Raw genomic sequence first — 22,505 nt, forward strand, 5'->3', positions numbered from 1 at the left:
GGAATCACCCCTAAAGGTTGGGTATGTTTTCATACTTAACCTATTATTTATTCAATTTTTATGCTTATATTATTGTTGAATATTTGTCTTACATTGAGAAGAAATCAAGAAAATAAAATACAATAGATATGTGTATGGTTGCACTCCTCATAACTTCGTGCCTTTTGTGTGAAACCGCCACGCATGCCGTTCTTTGCAAGTGACAAATTGCAAGTTGGATGACATGGTTAGAAATGGCCAATGATCTGCTTCTTTGTTTATCTGGTACGGTATCATAGTGGGTTTGATTATGGTTCCTAAAGGTCCATGTTGTGTCCGAGTTATTGAGTTTAATGTAATACCATGCTTTCACACTTAATGATCGATGTAGGATTAGTTGCATATGTGGCCTACTATGTAGCAGTCCTACGTAGGAAAGCGTGTTGAATATATGTCCCACATTGAAAATTTTATAAAAATAAAATACAACATATAAATGTTTGGTTCCGCTTCTAAAATTGTCCAGACCTTTTGTATAAAACTACCACACTTGATGTTATGTACAATTGGCAAGATGTAAGTTGAAGGACAATATTGTATAAATTATTAGTGTGTCAATGACATGTCTCTTTGAATATCTGGCAAATATATCATCAAGATTTTCTAGCAGCCTAATATCATTTTTTTTTCTTAAAAAAAAAAAGGATTTTCTAGAAGCCTAATATTTTTCCAACAATGCCAACCTGAGCTATATTAAAAAACTCGACGAATCGAGCGTGGACAAGTTTTATTTATTTGTATTAGTCAAAAAGCCAATGGAAACATCGTGACATTTATGTCATCGGACTGCCCTGAAAGGAACACGTCACCTGCCCTTCTTTATTTTCTATATATAATTGAGCACGTTAGACTAATACCAATAATAGGGTTTAGTAGCGAGGACTTATCACTTAGGGTGTGTTTGTTTGGACTCATTAAGTTTCATTGGATTGGACCGGACCGTTTATTAGTGTAGTCCAGTGTTTGTCTCACACGGGGATTAACTTTAATGGGATTAGCCGGTACTCGCTCCGACTAACCCCTTCGCTAAAAGTTCTTAGCGAGAACCCCCAATTCTCACGGGATTGCTAAGCCCGTCTTCAACTTCAAGAGCGTTGCTCGCTCCTCATTCTCGGTCGTCCTACTCGCCGGTCGTCCTTCTCGCTCATCCTACTCCCTCGTCCTGCTCGTCTTCATCTGGTAAATTTCAAATCCGACGACCTATTTCTATGATTTTGTTTTGTAGATTGTGAAATTAATATTGGGTTATGATCGATTTTGTTGTTTTGGGTTCGAAATCTATGAAATTATTAATGGGTTTGATTGATTCCTCGTATAATCCTTTTAGTTATGCTTAGATATACCTTCGAAAGATAAGTTTCATCTGGTCCCATAGGGTCACAGGGTTAACTTAGTTGTTCACTTGATGTTTGCGAGAAAATGGTGGTATCCTTGTTGTTTAGAAATAATTTTTAATTTTGATTAGAAAGATTGTCAATTGTTGTGGATAATTTTGAATTTTTTTCTTCAATTTACATCTATAATAAGATATTATATGAGATTAAAAAAAAAAGGTGATGTTGTAGTATTGGTTTTACCAACCAACCATAACGTCTTAAGGGTGTACATTGAAGAAAGTCGAGATTTCATTATAAAATTAATTGGCAATATGAGGAGCATCCCAACTTCTTATAAGCACATGCAACGTCCCTCTACTCATCAAAATGGAATTCATTCTCAACATCCACATCCATTCTTCAAATTAGAGAATCATGGGAACGATAAATATCTACTTTAGAAGTTGGGAATTGTTATTAGCACTCCAAAAATCTTATTCTATACTCCAAACTATATATATTAGGAAATAAAAAAAAACACTTGTAAGGAGCGTAGAATGAGATTTTTGAAATACCAATCTTTTTAAGTTTCAAATCCCCCAATAATTCAATTTTAACTCAACTAGTGGGGCCAAGGTGGACCAACAGGCACCAGAATTGTGGCTCCTGGTCAATGCCCTAAAATCCATTTTGCCATGAAACACTGTTCATTATCACAGTGTTGTTCCGGTTTTACCCTCCCCTAGTTTCTGTTATTTCAAGTCTGCCACTGTTGTATACCAAATATTTATTTCTCCGTTTCTTCCTCCTGCCTTCTTTCTTCCCTTCAGCGCGCAACTCACCACGCCTCCCAACCACGACCCAATTCGTGCAGATCGCCGGCGAATTGGGCCTCTCCGTTACCTGGAAACAACTTCTCTCACTCTTAGGAGATACGTTAAGGTATTGCATGTTCAATATTAGTTCAGTTTAAGATGAATGAAAGGAAACTGTATAATCTGCATAAGAATGCCCTTGAGCTGGAGGGATTGTCTAAGGTTTTGTGTGTGTGTATCTGTAACTTTGCATCTATTCTTTCAGAGCATTATCTCAATATATTCAACTTAGGAGAGTCCCAACAACAACATTCGAGTTTTGCATGCTCGAATCTGCCCCTAGACCGAGGAGTTCCATAAACCCAGCTCGCGGTGGGTTTTTCCGACGAAGATCTGAGTTTTCTCCGACCGGTTTCAGGCCTTTCCGACCTTTTTTGGGTTCGGCGAAGGTGATACTCTTACTCTACACCCTCAAATTTGCTTAGGTTGTGAATTTGGTGTGCAACGGTTGAGTTTTAAATTTGCAGGGTTTAGGACAATTTTTCTTTTGATATGATTTTTTTTAATCTGAATTATTCATTTAATTTCTGAGATATTTTATCAAATCTCCAAATTGACTCATAATGATTAGGCTTGAAACAGATGCTGTAAATCAGTTTTGGTGGAGGAGTTGTTCCGCAGCCTGAGGAAGAACAGAAGAATGTTTTTGAAATAAGGTCTGATCGAAACTTTTCTATAAAATTTCGCAATTTTTTAGTTTTAAGCCATTCAAATTCACATCTGCCTAAATTAATCTATTAAGTAGGTTACTTGTTGATTTTTTTTTTTTTTTTTTTTTTTGGGATTTTGTGTACAGAGTGCTGTGTTGGAACCAGCAATGCAAGGGCGAGATGTGATCGATTGCACTTGAACAAGGTTTGTTTCTCGAATCACATTCATTAGTTAGATTATTAACGTGCTTCAATAGGGGTTTTCAATATGATTTTGTAATTTCCCTTGATTAGAGAACAAAAATTAATAAATCACAAGAAATGGAACAAAAATTTCCCTTGATTATTAACGTGCTTCTTATGTTTATTTTCTTCTGGCAAAATTTTATCTAAATCTGCAAAACTTCAAATTTGCAGAGTGCAGTTAGTAGCAGTAGCATATAGATTATACATACAACTCCAAGACCAGAAAACAATGGACACCATTTTTTCAGTCATGTTCATTGCAATTCATGTGTCCCTCTCTTTCTTCAAACCCTCACTTGCAGCTGAAGCTATTACTCAATCCCAAACCCAAAGAGATGGCAGATTTCAATTGGGTTTTTTCAAGTCTGGTGTTTACAGGAGTCTACTGGCTTCAGCTTCAATAGATAGGTGTGATGATTACATCCGTTGCGGCCCCAACGGAATGTGTGATATTAGAAATTCAGAGGTTTGCAGCTGCTTAAAAGGATTCCAACCAAAAGACCCTCAGAATTGGGAATATGCAGATAATTATGCAGGTTGCGTGCATGTTAAGCCGCTGATGTGCCAAACCGGAGATGTGTTTTTTAAATATGGGGGTGTGAAGTTGCCAGATGCCACAAGTTCTCGGGTTGAACAAAGTAGGAGTGTTGAGGAATGCAAGGCAAGTTGCTTGAATAACTGTTCATGTATTGCTTATGCAAGCTCTAGTGTCAAAGGAGGAGGCAGTGACTGCACTGTTTGGTTTGGTGATCTGATGGGCATTAGGCAGCTTCCTGACAGCGGGCAGGATCTATATGTCCGAATGCTTGCTTCTGAATCAAGTATGTCAAACCCTTATTTTTTTTCTCCTTGATAACTATTTAGGAGTGCTAGTGACATCAAATCATTGTTTAACTGTTCTACTTGCCCCGCTTTATGTTCGTCTAAACTTTTTGAACCCTACTCCCCCAGCTTTATGTTCTTCTCGTAATTTTTTCATTGATGATGAGGTTGAAGTTAACTATAGTGTTGCTTTGCCCTGTTGAATTGACTATGGTGCAGAAAATTCATCTAAGACGAAGATAATAGTGATAGCTGTATCCGCTGTTTCCATTGTTTTGGGAATTTTCTTAGCCGTCTACTACACTTACAGAAGGAGGCAAAAGTTCAAAGGTAACATTTCTTCTCTAACCACAAAACTACATTCAACTTTGTAAAACACATGTCTGTTAGTCCATATATATCATCGTGTTTCCGAATTGGTAAATTCAGGTTTCGGAGTTCCCATGCAGTTTGTTTTAACTGAAGCTTCTGTTTCGACACTAATATGCATATAACAAAAATATGGAAAGTTTAAAAGAGTAGCTATACATGCGAGTATATTAAATGTTCTTAATCTCGTCAGTTACATGTCCCTTAGTATATTTTCATATGGATGGAGCTCAGACATATGATCTAACTTCTGATTCACACATAACGTATCAAATTTAGTCCTCCACTGTTTTTTCTATTTTAGTTAAGACAACTTTTCTGATTATTGCATTTGATGATTACATTTTTCTTCTTCTTTGTATTAGAGAAACTGGGGAAAGATGGAATGATGGGTCAGAACACTGCAGGACAGAAAGAAGACCTGGAGCTACCATTGTTTAGCTTGTCCACATTAATCACAGCGACTGATAACTTCTCGTTTAACACGAAGCTTGGAGAAGGTGGTTTTGGATCTGTGTACAAGGTAAATTTCTAACATTGTGCACATAAGAAGCGTAAACTCAAGGGAAGCAACTGTTCTGTTCAAAACATGGTAATCCTTTCACTAAAGAGAATTTACAGGGTAGACTAGAAGATGGCCAAGAAATGGCGGTGAAGAGACTGTCACAAAGTTCTGGTCAAGGACAGGCCGAGTTCAAAAATGAAGTTATACTGATAGCCAAACTTCAACACCGGAATCTTGTAAAGCTTATTGGTTGTTGCATTGAGGGAGAAGAGAAATTGCTGATTTATGAATACATGCCAAAGAAAAGCTTGGACTTCTACATTTTTGGTTCGGATTCTTTAAAACTTAATAATACTGTTCTAATTAGTTTCAGTCCTAAAAATATCGTATAATAGGTTCTAAGACTCTTGAATTTGCATCTTTGAGAATTTAAATTTTAGTGACATGGATTTAAACTTGCTAGATCAAACTCAAGGTAGAAAGTTGGATTGGTCTCGACGCTTCCACATTATCCGTGGGATCGCTAGGGGACTTCTCTATCTGCATCAAGATTCCAGACTGAGGATTATTCATAGAGATCTTAAAGCCAGTAATGTGCTGCTTGACAAAGATATGAACCCGAAAATCTCAGACTTTGGCATGGCTAGACTTTTTGGAGGAGATCAAACTGAAGCAGTTACAAAACGAGTTGTTGGAACCTAGTAAGTATTACAATGCATCTCTGTCTATTATTTACTATAGCATACTACTTTCATAATTGAAGTGTTTTGTTTCTTGTGACATCCGACAGTGGCTATATGGCACCAGAATATGCGATTGATGGTCATTTCTCTATAAAATCTGATGCTTTCAGCTTCGGTATTTTACTGCTGGAGACACTAAGTGGAAAGAGAAGTAGAGGGTTTTATGATTCAAATCACAATCTCAACCTAATTGGACATGTGAGCATCAACTATTGAATTCCTCATCTCCTTGTGTTTGATTTTGTGACTGACGATTTGACATGATATATGTGCCTCAGGCGTGGCGATTGTGGAAAGAAGGGCGGTCTTTAGAGCTGATTGATGAATACCTAACAGACTCGTGCAGTCTATCGGAAGTCTTGCGTTGCATACATGTTAGTCTTTTATGTGTGCAACATCTTCCAGAAGACAGGCCAACCATGTCATCTGTGATTCTGATGTTAGGTGGTGAGAGTGCATTGCCTCAACCCAAAAAGCCAGGTTTCTTTATAGGAAAGTATGCATCATCTGAAGCAGAATCTTCGAGTAGGAACGAACCATTTTCCCTTTCCGGTGTGAAAAAAGAAACATCTTCAACGATTGAATCTTCCATCACCGTGTTGGAGCCTCGATAAGATTCACTAATCATCACATAACTCGCTTTTGCATTCTGAAAAATGCAGAACTGGGAGACGAGAACTCTGACAACTATTTACATTTGTGGCAGAGCTTTGGCTATCCTTCAGATACATATTTACCAAAGGAACTGAGTGAAGCTTGGCAGCTGGGACTTCAAAGATTGGTATTGGGTTTTTATCAATTACCTGTTAAGGTTTCAGACACCAGATCCAACGGATTACTTTACTACTAGTTAGTCCAACACTGATATCGTTCTCAAATTAATTACATGCACGGCCCAATAGTCAAGAGATTTTGTAAAAGACCACGACAAATTAGTAGTGTAATCATTTATGTAAATATTGTATTTTAGTTTGTCAAGTTTCCAATGCGAGATTTTATCATTTCTCCAATCTCTCCATTATTACTTGCTTGAGCTCTACTCATGGACATGGCCCAGAGCCAGTAGGGCACTGTCTGGGGGCCCGAAATATCGGAGGCGCCAAAAATATTAAGGTACTTTATTGAGTTTTTGTTATATTCGTATAGATATTAGGCAGTTTGATTAATTATCAAAGTGTTTCTTTAGTAGTAGTGGTATTTGTTGCATTTAGAATGTGTGTTTGATTCCTCATAATGTCTCTCTTTCTTTTTTTTTTCTTTTTTTTTAATTATTTAACAGACACATGAGCATTTTTCTTTTCTACTGGCACCTAATTATTTCCCAATTCCTTTTTTATATAAGAATTTCCCTATTATTTTTAGTCCATGTGTATTAAAAACGAAAAAAAACTAGTAAATGAAGAGTTCTCCCTTTTCAAGAAAATTAGTAAATGAACAGTGCCTCATTTCTAAAACGATTTAAATTTAAACTTTCTTCATCTAATTAGTTATTCAACGCCAATTTTTTTTCATGAATCATCAAATTAACATCCAAACTCAAAACCTTGTCAGATTTTTGCAACCGTGTTGCCGCCACAAGGTGTTAGTGTTTTGTTCTAGGATACTTTATATGACTTAACTCACGTGCACTACATCTGTACAACTTAAGACACAGCTGCTATAACAATTGTCATTCATATAGCCTATGAGCTATTTCTAATCTTATTTGTTCATTACAAACAATAACATAAGACCAAATAAACCCATAAACTCAACATTTAAACAAATTGTAATATGCACAAATGCTTATATCTTTTGTACAATTTTAGGGTTTCATCTCTCAATGTTTAACTCTCCAATTTATTTTATGTTAACTTTAATCTTGGCATCGTTTATTTATTTAGTCGTGCTATCTAGATCGCATAGGTTTCCTCCCATTCGGTTGTAATCCTTTTTTATTTGACATAACATTATTTTCTAATTGTTAATAAAGTTAATTAATTTGTAAAAAGAATGTCTATTAATCAATCTACAAAATCACCATTTGAAATTTTGCCACGAACATTTGAAAACTCAGGATTGACCCTGCTCATGGAACGGGGCAACTGGAACTCGAAATGTCTTTGCTTGGGTGCAAAGAGACTTGTGTGACAATTACGGAAATTTGCATCATTGGGGAGTCTGGTGTTTGCCAATGTTTAATGGGCTTCTAGCTTTAAAACCCCACAATTAGCAAGCAAAAAGAGGCTTAATTTGTGACCAGGTGGTTGCTAATTGATTTGTTCTCATGACGATTCCAATGTTTCATTGCGTTGAGCTCATGATTGTATATCATGGGTTTCCAATAATCATAAAACCTTAACACATACGATAAGATTGCTTCCACTTTGTCAAGGTGTTTTCTATTTTAAATGGCAGTGACCCATTCAACCTTCATTTATTTTATTTGATAAAACTTTACAATTAGTGTTTGAAACTTTCACTCTAGTTTATAATTGATCATGAAGTAAAAATTTGTTAAATAACATCGCTGAACTTAACAAAATGTGTGTCATTTGGTGGCAAAGTCTGATTCCAATGGTACACATTCTGTTTGAAAGTGGTTTTAAAATAATTAAAAGTACTTTTGACCAAAAAGGTAGAAGTGCTTTTGAGTTCAAAAAAGCACTCGCTGTGCTTCTTGTATAGGCAATTTTACTGGAAGTGATTTTTAAAGAAACAATTCCAAACGAGCTCAAAGACCTCAATTAACAAACTTTTAGTTTAAGAATCAAATCCAAACTACAATGGAAGTTCAAGAATCAATTTTCGGAACAGCGCACAGATCATTAGGAGCAAGAGTAAATGCTATTAACTACTTAAACTATAAGGTCTTGGCTAACAACATCAACCTAATTTGCAATTTGAATATAAATATAACAGGCAGAAGAAAAACTGAACAATAAACTAGGTACACGATGCAAGAATAAACGCTCTTAATTAAAGAGGAAATGATTAGTGAGCAAACTAATCAATCATAGCAGTTGATAATATCATCCTCTACTTAAGGAAAAGAGATTGAAATTTAAGAAGACTTAGAGTGGGTCAAATAAGCAAAGAAGAATCTCCAAAAGAGCCCATAAATTATTTCTAGATCATAAAATGGGCTCAATACACAAGACCTGGTCAAATATAAATAACACATTGGACCTTCAAAATTCCACAAACTCTGCCCCAACACAACACAAAAAAACAAGCACAACTTGGAGCACTTAAACAATAAAACAAAGGGAAATAATGCAGTGAGACAGACCGCGACCAGAAAAACCCCCAAACCACCACCACCGAGACCGAAAAATCAAAAACAATGGAGAACGGTCACGATTGGAAAGTCGCGGAGAAATTCTCAGGGTTGACGGTTTCCGCCGCCGACCCAATTCCTTCTTCTACCCCCACCGCCTCCCCAAACAATCAAGACAGCAGCTTGATTCAGGTTATGAACGCCATGGAAGCTGCGGAGGCCACAATCAAGCAGCAGGTGGAAGAGAACATCCGATTGAGGAATCAGCTTGAACACAAGATTCTCGAGTTGCACAGGTACAAGCTCCACGAATCCATGGCTGCCCAGTTGCCGCCTTCTGCCGGCGGATCTCAGGACCAAGCTCATCAGGTAGTTGCCCCCGGCGTCGACAATCGAATCGAGAGGATTGCGAATCACGGTTCTGCACAGCATAGTCGCGGGGAATCGGAAACAAGAGAGACCCAATTGGGCGGCGGCGAAATCAATGGAGGAAAGGTGGTTCGGGTTTCGGGTACTCCGCGGGCGGCTGATAACGCGAGCAGCGGGATATCGAGATTGTCGTCGCCATCCACTACGACGTCGTTTTCGCCAGGTAGGTCGAGCACGGAGGGGGATTACGGAAATGGGTTGATGCCATTGACCGAATCGAACAACCCTAATAGCAGCATGTGGAAGAAGGATCTGGTTGGTAGGGTTCATGAGCACGAGCAAGAAATTACGCAATTGCGAAAGCATTTGGCGGATTATTCAATCAAAGAGGCGGAAATTCGGAACGAAAAGTATGTGCTGGAGAAGCGCATTGCTTACATGCGCTTGGCATTTGATCAGCAGCAGCAGGACCTTGTGGATGCTGCATCAAAGTCTCTATCTTACAGGCAAGACATAATTGAGGAGAACATTCGGCTAGCTTACGCCGTGCAGGATGCGCAGCAGGAGAGATCCACGTTTGTTTCGTCTTTGCTGCCGATTCTGGCTGAGTACTCGTTGCAGCCACCTGTCCCCGATGCGCAATCAATTGTTGGTAATGTGAAGGTTTTGTTTAGGCATTTGCAGGAGAAGTTGCTTCTTACTGAGTCCAAATTGAAGGAGTTGCAGTATCAGTTAACGCCTTGGCGATCAGATTCGAATCAGCAGCCTAATAATGTTAATGTTTCTGCACCGCAGTTATCACCACCGCCGCCGCCACCACCGCCACCACCTCAGTCCGTTGCTGGAGCAGCATTGCTGAATGTAAGCAGAAATGCTCTTGAAATGGTTGCTCAGAATCAGCAAGCATATTCTTACATTGGTGGAAGCAGGGCGCTTGCTACCTCTGATGCTCAGACAACCCCGGAATGGAATCCTCATCAGCAGAGTGGTTTTGGTGGGGTTGTCGCCAACAATGTGGAACACAATGACCTGGTCATGGGGAATAGGTATTCCCCTGATCCAAACCGGATTATTGCTGCCCAAGATGTACCCATTAATCATGCTGTTGTTCCAGGTGATACGCAAGGAAATCGGCATAATGAAGTAACAAGCAATAGACAGGTGACATTTCGTGATCCTATCAGGAACACACACAGAGAGATGGATGATCAAGATGCAGAGGGAAACCACAATGAGAGAGATTCATCCAATTGGAGTGCAGGAACATCTCCTTATGCATCGCCACACAACGAATCCAGCACCGCGTATCCCCATTTCCTACCGCCAGTTATGGAAGAGGGTTCTTCATCGTATTCAGAGGCTGCAGATGATGACCCATTACCAGCTATAGAGGGCCTTCAAATATCGGGTGAAGCTTTTCCAGGACACGAGCTTCAAGCATGCGGATACTCCATCAACGGAACAACCAGCTGCAACTTTGAGTGGGTAAGACATCTCCAAGACGGATCAGTTAACTACATTGACGGAGCAAAGCAACCGAACTACCTTGTAACTGCTGATGATGTGGATTCATACCTTGCTATTGAAGTTCAGCCTCTGGACAACAGGAAGCGAAAGGGGGAGCTCGTAAAGGTGTACGCCAACGGCCACAAGAAGATAACTTGCGACCCCGAAGTGCAATCTCAGATAGAGAAGATTCTTCACAAGGGCCATGCCTCATTCAAAATATTCCTCTTCGCCGGGTACATCGACATATGGGAGCCTGCAACACTGGCCATAAAGAGGGGAGCTTACAGCATAAAGGGCAGTGGAGGCCCGAGTGGAAGCGGAGTTGTAGTTGCAGAGAAGTTTTCCCCGAACACAATTGTCACAATCCCATATGGAAGTACAAACGAATTCATAATCCATAGCGGCTCCGATAACGGAGGTGAGTATGTGTTGAAAACGGAAGATGAGAGCTGTTCTAGAGATACAGTTGTGCTTACATTGAGATTGTTTATTCATAGGGCTGATGAGAGAAAGACTACAAAGAAAGGGAAAATAGGGACTTACTTTTTCAACAAGTATTTGTAGTAGGTGTTTCTTTAGGCTCAGAATTCGCCGCGAGTGTCTGTTGTTATTTGTTTTTAGGCTAGTTTGGGTGTCCATTACATAATTTTTGGGATGTTGGGTGTGCAGTTGAAATCTTAATTTTTCTCGGTAGCTTTTTGAGCAATTTTTTTGTGTGATAATTTATTCACCAAGAAGCGAAACAGATGAACTAAGGAACCAGTAGATAGTAAGCAGAGATGTTATGCGTACTTACTAGGTTTCGACCACTTTTCTTGTCACTCCTTAAGTCTGATCTCCTCCCAACATTCTAGCCAAGCCGAAGTCTGAGATTTTCGGGTTCGTCTCCTTATCAAGTAAAACATTATTCGCTTTAAGATCTCTGTGAATAATCCTCAATCTGGAATCTTGGTGAGAGACTCTTCACAGCAATTTCTTGCCCATCTTCTAGTCTACCCGGAAAATTCTCATTAGCGTAAGGATGGATCTCACACACAGGAAATTTAGCTTGCATACAGATCCAAAACCACCTTCTCCCAGCTTCCTGTTGAATGCTAAGTTATCAGTGGCCGTGACTTTTCCCACGGACTAAACAATGGTAGCTCCGGGTCTTCTTCACGTCCTTCGTTTTTCTTCCCTGTTTTCTCTAATATAAAGAGAAACTGCATATCTATGAATGAGAAAAAAAAGATCAATGCATTAGAGTAACTACATATCTATTGAGTAAGCCATACCAGTGCAATTGCTCAAGCAAATGTCCCTGCATTCGACGAGACTCGGACTTTGGTTGGCCCGGGACTTTGTGGTATCTGGCAACTTCACCCAAACCATATTTCACAAACCCATGTTTCTTTTGGCAGCTCAAAGCTTGAGTGGTTGAGTCCGCACACAACCTTCCTGGTACTCTCCAAAGCTCCATTTTTCTGGCGCTTTCGGCTCGAATCCTTGGAAGCAACAGCAAACTGGGGATTTAGTAGTGCCAAAAGACTCGTACCGGATCGATAACCAAAACTTCGCTATAGGTAGTTTCTCGGGTTTCCATGTTTTGCTTCTCTTAGGACAAGATTGCGGAATCCAAGACCTGCAATACAGGATTCTGGGGATGTTTGGACAAAGATATTGACCAGGCAACAGCAATACCTGAGGTGTTAATCATATAAAAACCAGATGAATAACTGATGGGGTTGTGCTAGTTTACAACCGAAGTAACATTTGGGAGTGATGGGACTGAACTGTTGTGCCAAATTCCCAAGAAGCACTTCTGGGAAAAGCCGAATTCTGGGGGACTACAAAAGCCCAGTACAAAACTGCCATGTTGGAAATCAAGGTGCTGCCATGGCATCTCTGATCCGTTGGGATTTTTAAGTAATGGAATCAGCTAGAACTGAGGGTTTGAAGAAAGAGGGGCAAACAAATTCCAACAAAAATGAAGGAAAAAACATTTTTATTTTCCATGGACTTTCTCATTTGAGTCTTTTACAATTGCAGATGTTTTGAGACTGGTAGATACAGACGTACGTACATGCATACATACATACAATGAAATTGTAGGGTGTGTATCTAAAGGGGAAAATAGAGTAATGTTAGGCAGATCAAAATTTTTAGACCAAATTTATTAACCATGTGGTGTGTCATCAATAGGAAATAAGCGCATTAATCAACACTTCAGTAATAATCCAATCAACAACTATGTCATATGGTTTATTAAATTTGGTCTAATTAGTTGGCATCACTGTGGGCTATATAGTACCATCGACCGTCACCGCTAAATTGTTGACTTTTTTGGGCCCATGTTGGTGGAATATTGACTTGTTGGCCCCACAAAACTTCGGTAACCCGAAAATCACAAAACTTCGGTAACCCGAACCGAAATAATCCCGAACTTTTGGTATGGGATTTGATTTCAATGTATTCTTTAGTTCGATAATCCTGAACCGAACAACAATATATTTATATAATTTAAATTAAAGGTTATAAATTATCTGGACCGTTGAATTGGTTGAGATTTAATCTCAACCGTCCAATATTAGTTAGGATTTCACACACTCTCGGTCTCTCACATTTCTCACCGAAGCTTCAAGCCTCAACCCTCTCATCCCTCCCGAGTTTTCATTTCTCCGCCTTTGTTCTATCCGCCGCCTCTGCATTTCTAAGGTCACTGGCTACCACTATTGCCATAACGGCTGCAGCTGTATTTCCTGCCGCTGTTGCCCTTTCTTCCCTCTCCTCCTCCTCCTCCTCCTCTATATTTTTCGATTCCCAAAACTCCAAAATAGAGCCCTTCTCTCCTTCGCGCTATCTCTGCTCAACCCAAATCCTCCATTCCTAGCTACAAGCTTTGCCCACTTGCTTTGTGATTAATTACGTGGTTTATTTATTTATTAATGGGTTGTAATCTGATTCTTTATTTGATTTGAATTTTGTTATAGGTTATGTTTGTTTGATCGTTATGAGCATTTTTACAGAATTTTAATTTTGTTTTGAATTGCAGAGTGATGGTGCAATTGGGATTCGTATGAATTGGATTTGTGCTTGACGGCCCAATCTCGATCCATCCCGATATCCTGAAAAAATTTCAAGTATCCCGAAAATTTGGTTCGACTTCAGGTTTTGAAATCTCGTCTCAAAAATTATTGATTTGGGATTTGAACTTTGGATTTCGGTTCGGGATCTCGACCCAAACCAGCCTTAGACAAAACAATTGAAGGACTTCGGAGCATTTATTTGAGTTGATGGACTCAAATGTAAATTGCACAATTACAGGGACTAGCACATTTTTATTTGTTTATGTTTTATCAGTTCTGTTTGGGTAAAATTGCTAATGTGGTCCTTTTTCAACAAATGGTAGAAAGTTGGAATTTTGAATATATTTGTTTTTTAACAAACAATATTATCAACATTAAAGGAGTTAGGGAGTGAGCTAAGCCTTACAATAGGCTATTAATAATGTGGTTCAAATTCCCTTTTAGCAAGAATTGAACTTAAGACGTCTCACACACAAGCGAAGAGAAATATTACTTGCCCGTAGTACTAAGTAACAAAATTCTAAATATTTTTCATTATTGTCATACTACCGTGTAATTGTATTTCTCTTTAATTGTATGTGAGATGCTTTAAAATCGTTGCACATATCTTTTCTATCTATTCTATTAAGAGAAGCGGCCTTAACAACTTTTTGCCCCTTTTTTTTTTTTCTTTCTATTTTGCCTTCAATTTTGATACACAATGTTGACATGAGGAGGGCAAAATAGTAATTTTGTATCTTTTGAACTTTTTCCCTTTTTTTCCCTATTTTGCCCTCACTTTTGATACATAACATTTACATAAAGAGGGCAAAATAGTATTTTTGTATCCAACTATTTACATAAGATAACAAATATGCACTTACTACGATAAATTATCTCACCATCATTTTTTCATAGACGTAAGTGAAATCATGATGTTTTTTTCGATAGTTTGAATGAACTGAAACGATTGCGCTTGAAGAGAACGTGGGAGGAGGTTGGGCGGTTGAAGAGCCTTTAATTTTGTACTTTTGGACAAAATGACAATCATATCTCTATTTTTCCTATTTTACCCTCATTTTTTGAGAAAATGACAATCATATACCTATTTTTCCTATGACAAAATAGTAATTATGTAATATTAAGAAAAAATATGCACTTATTAAGAGAAATTGTTCACACACACAAAGTATGTGCTCTCTGCTAATATGATTTATATTAACTTATTCTTTCATTTAGTTATTCTTGGCGTAAATATATTATTGTGTATAATAAATAACAACAATTATTTTCCATTGCTCAATGGATTGGGCTCTTTTAGAGTCCGCAGTTTTTTTTGGGGGTCAAATAGTGTCACTAAGTTACTTGTTCAACAAGCAGTAGCACAGAGGGCCCTATTGCAAAACGTTGGAATCCATACAGCAAATGATTCATAAATCTATGCTCCTCTTCAGCTTTCTTCTCAAAATTTATTTTGAACAAATGTTTGATAGGAAAGCATAGAGATGTAGTCTGAGATGAATAAGATGATCCTTATCGAGCCTCCAAAAGCGAGATCGATAATTCGTTGGTTGAACATGTCTGATTACCTGAATTAGAACCTGCTTTAGGTGTTCCCTTTTCCATGAAGAAACCGGGTTGTTTCGGCTGAGCCAAAGCAGTCTCACTTCCCAACATTATAACCACAGCCGCCATGCTTGGCCTGTCGTCAGGATGATGTTGCGCACACAAGAGACCAATGTTGATGCAACGCAACACTTCCGATAGAGTGCCTGAGCTTGCTAAGCATGTATCAATCAGTTCTAAAGGCTTCCCTTCATTCCACAATCTCCATAACTGAAACAAATCAAAACTCCGTCGTCAATTGCCGCTCTCAATAGGAACGATACAATTACTAATGATACTTGCATGTTCAGAAAGGTTACGGCTGTTGCTTGGATCGGAGAATCCTTTAATTTTCCTTCCAGTAACGATCTCCAGCACCAAAATACCAAAGCTAAAGACATCGGATTTCACAGAAAATTGCCCGCCCATAACATATTCGGGTGCCATGTAACCGCTGTAGAAAGTAGAGACATCATACAGGACTGTGAACAAAATAAACAACTGACGGGGACTAGTAGTTGATCGGGGGAATATTATACAGCAAACTTACTACGTGCCAACTAATCTCTCTGTATTTGCCACAGTCTGATCTCCTTCAGTCAATAATCTAGCTAGGCCAAAGTCCGAAATTTTCGGATTCATTTCATTATCAAGTAAAACATTACTTGCTTTGAGATCTCTATGAATAATCCTTAGCCTAGAATCCTGATGGAGATAGACGAGACCTCGAGCAATGCCACATATAATGTTGAAACGTTTAGGCCAATCGAATGGTTCTCTTCTCGTTTCATCTGGCAAGTTAAATCCAAATTCAACTTCAATTTTCAATACAAATTGCTTAATGGCCTATATACGATTATTATTTTAAAGCAACCAAGCAATAATTATAAACTTATAGGGTCCAAAGGTTCAAACCAAAAATGGAGGAGTCTAGGCTTCCGTTGGGCATGTATTCGTAAAGTAGCAATTTCTCCTCTCCTTGAACGCAACAACCAAGAAGCCTTACCAGATTTCGGTGCTGGAGTTTGGCAATCAATCTAACTTCATTCATGAACTCGTTCAATCCTTGGCCAGAACTTCTTGAAAGCCTCTTCACAGCAATTTCTTGTCCGTCGACCAGCGTCCCCTGGAAAGTTACTCAATTTCCAAAATTGTGAAAGTCCTCATGGAATGATTCTTTGTTAGTCTGTTCATTATTGTAGAGTAAATTAGAAATCTACCTTGTAAACAGGGCCAAATCCACCTTCTCCGAGCTTTTTATTGCTTGAAAAGTTATCCGTGGCGCTAGCTACTGTCATCAGGTCAAAGAGTGGGAGCTCCATGTCCCCTCTTGGAGCCCCTTCGTTGTCCTCATTTCTTTCCCTTATTTCTGTGATGGAGTTCCTGTTAGCTATAGCCTAGATGTAGTAACCAAACTAAAACTTAAATTTGCAGATAGATTACATCCCGTTCCCTCAAAAGCATATCGAAACACAAACAAAATTGACAAATGCTTGAAGGATGGTCAGGGTAAAGCTAACATACCTTTATTTTTTCTCTTTCTTCGGCGAATGACATAGCCAACGAACAGCACTCCGGAAAACACTATTGATATGCCAACAACTACAGTTGCAATCTTCACTTTTCTGCTGTTTTCTCCTTCATTGTTGAATGATTAAGTAAAGCAAACAAATTTAAAATGGAGCAAACAGAAAAACAATAGAAGGGTCAGTTCAACTTTGCGAGAAACAAAACCAACTTCTTATTGAAACATGTTGAAAAACAATAGTTGAACTACAAGTGACATAAAAGTGTAAACACGAAGCTCGTTTTGTATAGTTCGATACCTATATCAGCAGCTGACGTTCGAATATATATTTCCTTTCCAGCAACAGGAACCTGTTTGATATCTATTAGATCACCAAACCAGATGGTGCAGCCACTACTTCCTCCTCCGATATCTGAGCTCGTATAAGCAGTACAGGAACAGTTTTTCAAGCATTTGGCTCTGCATTCCTTGAGATTCATACTTTTGTCCACCCAAGAATTTGTAGTATCTGGCAATTTGAAGCCATCAAATTTGAGAAACTCATCTTCATCTCTTTCGTGGCAGCTTAATGGTTTATTGCGCACGCAACCTAGAGACCAGTCTGATAAATTCCACTTTTCTTGAGACTTAGGGCTGAATCCTTGTATACATTTGCAGACCGGATCCTCACTGGTACAATTTCCATTGGCTCCACAGAAGCCATAATAATCACATGATGCTGTAGGTCTTGATGAAAAATCCTGCCAAGCTTGATCTCCCACCTTCCACTGAAACCGAGCACATGTGCTGGTGGTTTGGTTCAAAACTACTCTTGAGAGTATCGACTCAATCTTCGGTTTGTATGTGACGTAAACTTCATCGTCGTTGTAGACAAAATTGAAACTATAACGAGGACTAGGATCTTCGGGTGAACCACAGATTGTCAGTCCATTCCATGCGCTGGTGCGATAGAATTTTGTACTTCCGTTCAGAATATATGCCTCAGGATATGCTTGATGTTCCATTCCAATTCCGTAAGTAAAATCTCCGGGACACGGGTCATCTGAATTTTTCCATGCTGACAAATGCCGTTTTAGGCCTGTTCTCAAGTCCCACCCCAACTTCATTCCTGGTAATAATGTATCAGAAGGATGGTCGAAGCTTTGCCACAAATGAGTTCCTGAATTTCCATCTCTTGCATCTCTTAGTACCAAATTCCCGGAATCCAAGAGCTCTACCGTCGCATTTTGGGCCTGTTTAACTAAACTCGGCGACCAAACAACGCTGCTATTCTGACTCAAAAGCACAAGATTACCTGTGCTGTTTATCATCAACACGCCGGAAGAATCATTGATGGGGTTGCATCTGTTTGCAACCCAAACAACCGTTCTAACCGGGACATTCTTGAACCAAATTCCCAAGCAACGGTTCTTGGAACTACCTGGACTAAAGAAACCGAGCTCAAAGCTCCCATCACTTGAAACCAACGTCGTTCCATCAAGGACAGACTGCGAAGGTGTAATGCCGTCAACTGCAAGGGAAATTGTTGATGACAAGAAGAACAAGTTAGCGCTGATCATAAACGAAAAACAAAGACCGCCCATAAAATATTTCTTCTTGTGCTCCCTCTCCTTGACAACTGATTTGATTCAAGTACAAGATAATTGAGAAAACCCCTTGTGGTTTCATTCACTGGCGAAGCTACGGCACAGCAAGGACTGAGAACGAGAATCCGCCCCTTTGTAGTCGCTGCTTTTGTGCGTGAAGAGCACCTGAAAAGAATCAGAAGACCACAAATTCTGAGGAGCAGGAATTCGAAGCCCTGAAAACAACGACCTCTGTTTTTGGTTTTTGGGAAACTGAAAACCACGACTTACAGAGGAGATTTGGTTGCCTAACTTGTTTGATTAGGAGGAAAACCAGAAGATGAGGGCGTTAATATTTCAAGGAAAACACGGTCGTCTTTTGCTTTTGATTTGTTTGCTAAAATTGGTACTGTATTTGTTGTGATATATCAAAATTGCCACTGGACCTTCAAGTTTGCCACGCAATCTGCAAAGAATGAACCTTGAGGCCTTTTTTATTGTTGATTTTGTTTGTTGTTTTCGTTAAGAAAACTTTGTAATATACCAGAACAAAACTGTCCCAATCAAGTTTACTCCTAATCAAAACGTTCAGATATTTCCCTTCACGGCTGCTACTCGTTTGAAAAATTAACGGTGAAGACTTATATAAAGATCCGCTAGAATTTCATAATAATTAAATCTTATATGAAACTAAATAATGCGGGGAAATCCCAACATTTGACCAAAACAATTGATGTTTGATATTTTAGCAGCATATTATCCCGATTGCATGGATAATAACAGCGCTATTTTTTTCACTTTCACCGTGCTACAAAGTTCATTACAATATAAATTATTCTTATTAAAAAATTTAAATTAAAGATCATTTAACAATCTAAACGCATTAAATAAAAAATAAAAATAAAAATAATGCAGTGTGTGAAAACGCATTAAAATCATTCATTCAACATTTATCAAAACAACCGAATCACCCGAGGATGAAGAACAAAGTATGTGTCAAGTTGTCAACTGTCAATTGCATTTCTGTAATTTTCTTTCCCAGTAATTCCGTAGGGACAAATTACAATCACCGAAGATAAAAACATAAAAAACCCAGATCAGAGAATCTCTATATATCTAAAAGAACAAAATCCCAAATCAGTGACAATGTTTAAACTCGTGTTGAAGAGCATCTTCGAGCCAGAGTCTGGACTCGTCCATGAGCTCAGGACTCAATCTAAACATGAGAACGCAGAACTCCATCTGATTGAGAGCGCCATCTCCGTCGAAATCACCTTCGTCCACCATGGACCGTAGATCGTCGTCGCTCAGATCCTGCAACCCCAGAAGAGCAGAGTTCCTCTTGAGACTCTCCAAGGTGATGACTCCCTTGCTAGAATCCACCAACAAATTAAACCCGTTACAGAGCTCGCCTATTAAACCGTCCCCGCCAAGCTTGTCGGCCATGGTGGGCAACAAGTCTTGGAAATTGGATTGCTGGTTTTGCCGGGAAGCCATTGACAATTTGGAGGAGAGAGAGAGAGAGAGAGGAGTTAGAAAGATGATGAGTGAGAGAAAGGGTATGCTTGTTGGTGGGGGAAAGAGAGAAGTGGGGGAGTACATAAAGGGAGGGCGGGTTGGGTTTTCCAAGAAAGAGAGGACATGCGAGACAACTCAGGTCCAGAGAAGGGGGAGTCAGTCGGTCTGTTGTTTTATTGAAGCTGCCATTGGGGTTTCTGAGAAAGTGACGAGGGGTAGGATTGTCATCAAAGCGCGTTTAAGGAGTGGAAGAGGGGAATGATGGCCTTTCGGGTTGGAGAAAGAATATCGGTGAAGGAGTCAAAAGAGGAAGGTGCTCAAGGGTAAATCCGTCACTTTGGAGGAAGGTGTCTCAATCTTTCTATTTTCCTTAAATTATATAGAGGAAAAGAGAGAGGGTGGGATCTTGGACTTAGTACTTAGTAGGGAAGCTTAGTCCATAAGTATTTGCCTATTTCCATCCTCTTTCTCACGTAATACCATTTATTTTTTTTTTTAACAAATGAAATTATCTACACTAAAGAGGAGATAGTGGGTTTAGCTTCACAATATGCTAGCAATAATATGATTCAAATTTTCTTCTGGTGAAAATTGAACCTAAGACTTCTCACTTATAAGTGAAAAGAAATAACACTAGACTGTAGTACTAAGTGGCCACGTAATACCATTTTGTTATGTGTAGGGTGGAAGTTTGTGACAGCAATTGCATCATAACCTCAAATAAGTTGCCAGCAAATTGAGGGTTTGTTTGATATTCTATTTGAATATAACTTTTGAAACTCAAAAACAATTTTCAAGTTTAAAGTGTTAAAAACTTGTTTAATAAGATTTTTTTTTCAAACTGAATTCAAAACTAACTTAGGAATTAGTCTATTTCTTAAAAACATAAAAAATATATATTTTTAAGAGTTTTTAAATTTAGATCTCACTTTTTCTCTCTTCCCTTTCCTTTCACACCTGATATGGTCTCTTTTATCTCTATCATTTCTCACTCCTCCAATTTTGTCTCCTTTGATCCTCTCTTACTTCTCGCTCCTCCGATTCACTCTCCTATTTCTTTATCTTTCTTTCTTTCTTTCTTTCATTCTCTCTCCTCTTTCTCTTTGTTGAATTTAGAAGTTGCCATTGTAGGATGAATTTTTTTTTCTTTAAAAACAATTGTGAATTTCATACCAAATAAGTTTTTGAATTAAAAAAAAAAATTGGTCTTAAAAGATGTTCTTAAGTTTTGTAAAATGATGATTTTTTTTAATATAATACCGAATAGACCCTTAGGGTTTGGACTATAACTATTATTTTCACTTTAAAATAGTTTTTATGCACTTCTCTCTACAAATATGAGAAATGATAATTGCAGAACAATTATTTTAAATTGCTAATAACAATATTTTATCATGATTTGTGTATAGTATTATATATAGTTGCCAACGATTATCATGGAAGGTTTTAGCCCGAAATTTTTAACGATTGATTTTTAGCCTAATCTTTTCAGTAACTTTTGTAAAATAAAATTTATTTAGACAATTCTAATTTTTTAATAACCATTTTAACTTAAATATATTTAAATTCTAATAAATAATGAAAAATCATTAAGTGTGATATCCTACATCGCCTAGGGGAGTGATCCTTATATGTATATTCTCATCCCTCCTAGCACGAGGACTTTTGGGAGCTCACTGGCTTCGAGTTTCGTAGGAACTCCGAAGTTAAGCGAGTTCACACAAGAGCAATATCATGATGGGTGACCCACTGAGAAGTTCTTGTGACATCCCGTCCCAAAAATTCATGTTAACGTACGTGTGAAATTACAAATTTGTCCCTAGTTCGTTTTCGTCATGTTTTTGGTTATTTGGTGTGGTGTTGGCGGGTGCTGGGCCACACACACACTCTCACCTTCACGCCTGCGCGTGGCCGTGCCTTGGCCGGTGCGTGGGGGCGCGTGCAGTGGTGGAAAATTTTTCTAAAAATATGGTTGTGATCCTGAGGTTGTATAGAGCACGTTGGTTTATTCATTTGTCCAATTTGAGCAATGTATGAGAAGTTATTACGAGAAGTTGGTTATGTGCTTTTAAAATTAACGTTTTTGTAGTTATTTCGCATATAGGTGACACGTACCCCGAGGACGAGCGTGCGCACTTGAGGCAGGGGGGCTACGACCCTTCCACTTACCAGTGAGTGGGCTTTTGGTTTTCTGCATATACCTATATACTATACTTTCCCAGAAATTGAATTAATGTTTATTAGTTATGCCATGCGTTACATTATCATTATTCATGCATCCTTGGTTATGTTAGTAGTTGCATATATATATACATATGCATATTGGGTGCTGTGGACGCACATGTAAGTGCCAGGTAAGTGTTGTTCATATTTACATTCAGTAGTAGTTTGAGATGCTTAGAGAGCTCATAACCTGCACCCCCGGTGTTAGTGCTCCTGCCCAGAGTAGGGCCTAGTCCTTCACGTGATGTTCACCTCCCGCACCACACGCTCAGCTTGGATCCAAGTTAGGTGCACAGTCCTGTCGTACAGACCACATTAGG

General features: G+C 38.7%; 4 protein-coding genes across 9 annotated transcripts; 2 read left to right on the top strand and 2 right to left on the bottom strand.

Moving 5' to 3' along the window:
* Window positions 1-2,165: 2,165 nt before the first annotated feature.
* LOC137715005 (G-type lectin S-receptor-like serine/threonine-protein kinase SD1-1) lies at window positions 2,166-6,564 on the top strand. 4 transcript variants are annotated; one of them, XM_068454200.1, is made up of 11 exons: window positions 2,166-2,297; window positions 2,436-2,619; window positions 2,802-2,886; window positions 3,027-3,085; window positions 3,298-3,947; window positions 4,168-4,278; window positions 4,683-4,840; window positions 4,939-5,149; window positions 5,286-5,523; window positions 5,613-5,763; window positions 5,844-6,564. In XM_068454200.1, the coding sequence occupies exons 5-11, from the start codon at window positions 3,356-3,358 to the stop codon at window positions 6,177-6,179; spliced, it is 1,797 nt and encodes a 598-aa protein (XP_068310301.1). In that variant the 5' UTR covers window positions 2,166-2,297; window positions 2,436-2,619; window positions 2,802-2,886; window positions 3,027-3,085; window positions 3,298-3,355; the 3' UTR covers window positions 6,180-6,564. The 4 variants fall into 4 exon arrangements, with proteins under 4 accessions (XP_068310301.1, XP_068310302.1, XP_068310303.1 ...); XM_068454201.1 differs by having other exon boundaries at window positions 2,813-2,886; XM_068454202.1 differs by lacking the exon at window positions 2,802-2,886.
* A 2,205-nt stretch (window positions 6,565-8,769) lies between these two features.
* Window positions 8,770-11,289, top strand: LOC137715329 (uncharacterized). Its single transcript, XM_068454616.1, has one exon. The coding sequence runs from the start codon at window positions 8,891-8,893 to the stop codon at window positions 11,264-11,266; it is 2,376 nt and encodes a 791-aa protein (XP_068310717.1). The 5' UTR covers window positions 8,770-8,890; the 3' UTR covers window positions 11,267-11,289.
* Window positions 11,290-14,950: 3,661 nt separating this feature from the next.
* On the bottom strand, window positions 14,951-18,951 carry LOC137714964 (G-type lectin S-receptor-like serine/threonine-protein kinase At4g27290). 3 transcript variants are annotated; one of them, XM_068454149.1, is made up of 7 exons: window positions 17,178-18,950; window positions 16,876-16,989; window positions 16,572-16,741; window positions 16,267-16,477; window positions 15,902-16,142; window positions 15,655-15,805; window positions 14,951-15,582 (listed from the first exon to the last, which is right to left on the bottom strand). In XM_068454149.1, the coding sequence occupies exons 1-7, from the start codon at window positions 18,460-18,462 to the stop codon at window positions 15,280-15,282; spliced, it is 2,475 nt and encodes an 824-aa protein (XP_068310250.1). In that variant the 5' UTR covers window positions 18,463-18,950; the 3' UTR covers window positions 14,951-15,279. The 3 variants fall into 3 exon arrangements, with proteins under 3 accessions (XP_068310250.1, XP_068310251.1, XP_068310252.1); XM_068454150.1 differs by having other exon boundaries at window positions 16,572-16,720; window positions 17,178-18,949; XM_068454151.1 differs by having other exon boundaries at window positions 15,418-15,582; window positions 15,672-15,805; window positions 17,178-18,951.
* A 471-nt stretch (window positions 18,952-19,422) lies between these two features.
* On the bottom strand, window positions 19,423-20,198 carry LOC137714966 (calcium-binding protein PBP1-like). The gene has a single exon (XM_068454152.1). It carries the CDS (start codon window positions 20,044-20,046, stop codon window positions 19,582-19,584), a length of 465 nt encoding a protein of 154 aa, XP_068310253.1. The 5' UTR covers window positions 20,047-20,198; the 3' UTR covers window positions 19,423-19,581.
* Between the last annotated feature and the right edge of the window lie 2,307 nt (window positions 20,199-22,505).

This window comes from Pyrus communis, chromosome 14 (genome assembly GCF_963583255.1).
Source record: "Pyrus communis chromosome 14, drPyrComm1.1, whole genome shotgun sequence".
Lineage (NCBI taxonomy): Eukaryota > Viridiplantae > Streptophyta > Magnoliopsida > Rosales > Rosaceae > Pyrus > Pyrus communis.

Bases quoted from the DNA above. Each gene is read 5' to 3' on its own strand.
- LOC137715329 (XM_068454616.1), top strand. From the start codon at position 8,891: ATGGAGAACGGTCACGATTGGAAAGTCGCGGAGAAATTCTCAGGGTTG.
- LOC137715005 (XM_068454200.1), top strand. From the start codon at position 3,356: ATGGACACCATTTTTTCAGTCATGTTCATTGCAATTCATGTGTCCCTC. The intron at 5,524-5,612 runs GTAAGTATTACA...GACATCCGACAG, and splicing joins AAACGAGTTGTTGGAACCTA to TGGCTATATGGCACCAGAAT. The intron at 5,764-5,843 runs GTGAGCATCAAC...TATGTGCCTCAG, and splicing joins ATCTCAACCTAATTGGACAT to GCGTGGCGATTGTGGAAAGA.
- LOC137714964 (XM_068454149.1), bottom strand. From the start codon at position 18,462: ATGGGCGGTCTTTGTTTTTCGTTTATGATCAGCGCTAACTTGTTCTTC. The intron at 16,990-17,177 runs GTATCGAACTAT...TCAACAATGAAG, and splicing joins AACGTCAGCTGCTGATATAG to GAGAAAACAGCAGAAAAGTG. The intron at 16,478-16,571 runs GTAGATTTCTAA...GTAACTTTCCAG, and splicing joins GATTTGGCCCTGTTTACAAG to GGGACGCTGGTCGACGGACA.
- LOC137714966 (XM_068454152.1), bottom strand. From the start codon at position 20,046: ATGTACTCCCCCACTTCTCTCTTTCCCCCACCAACAAGCATACCCTTT.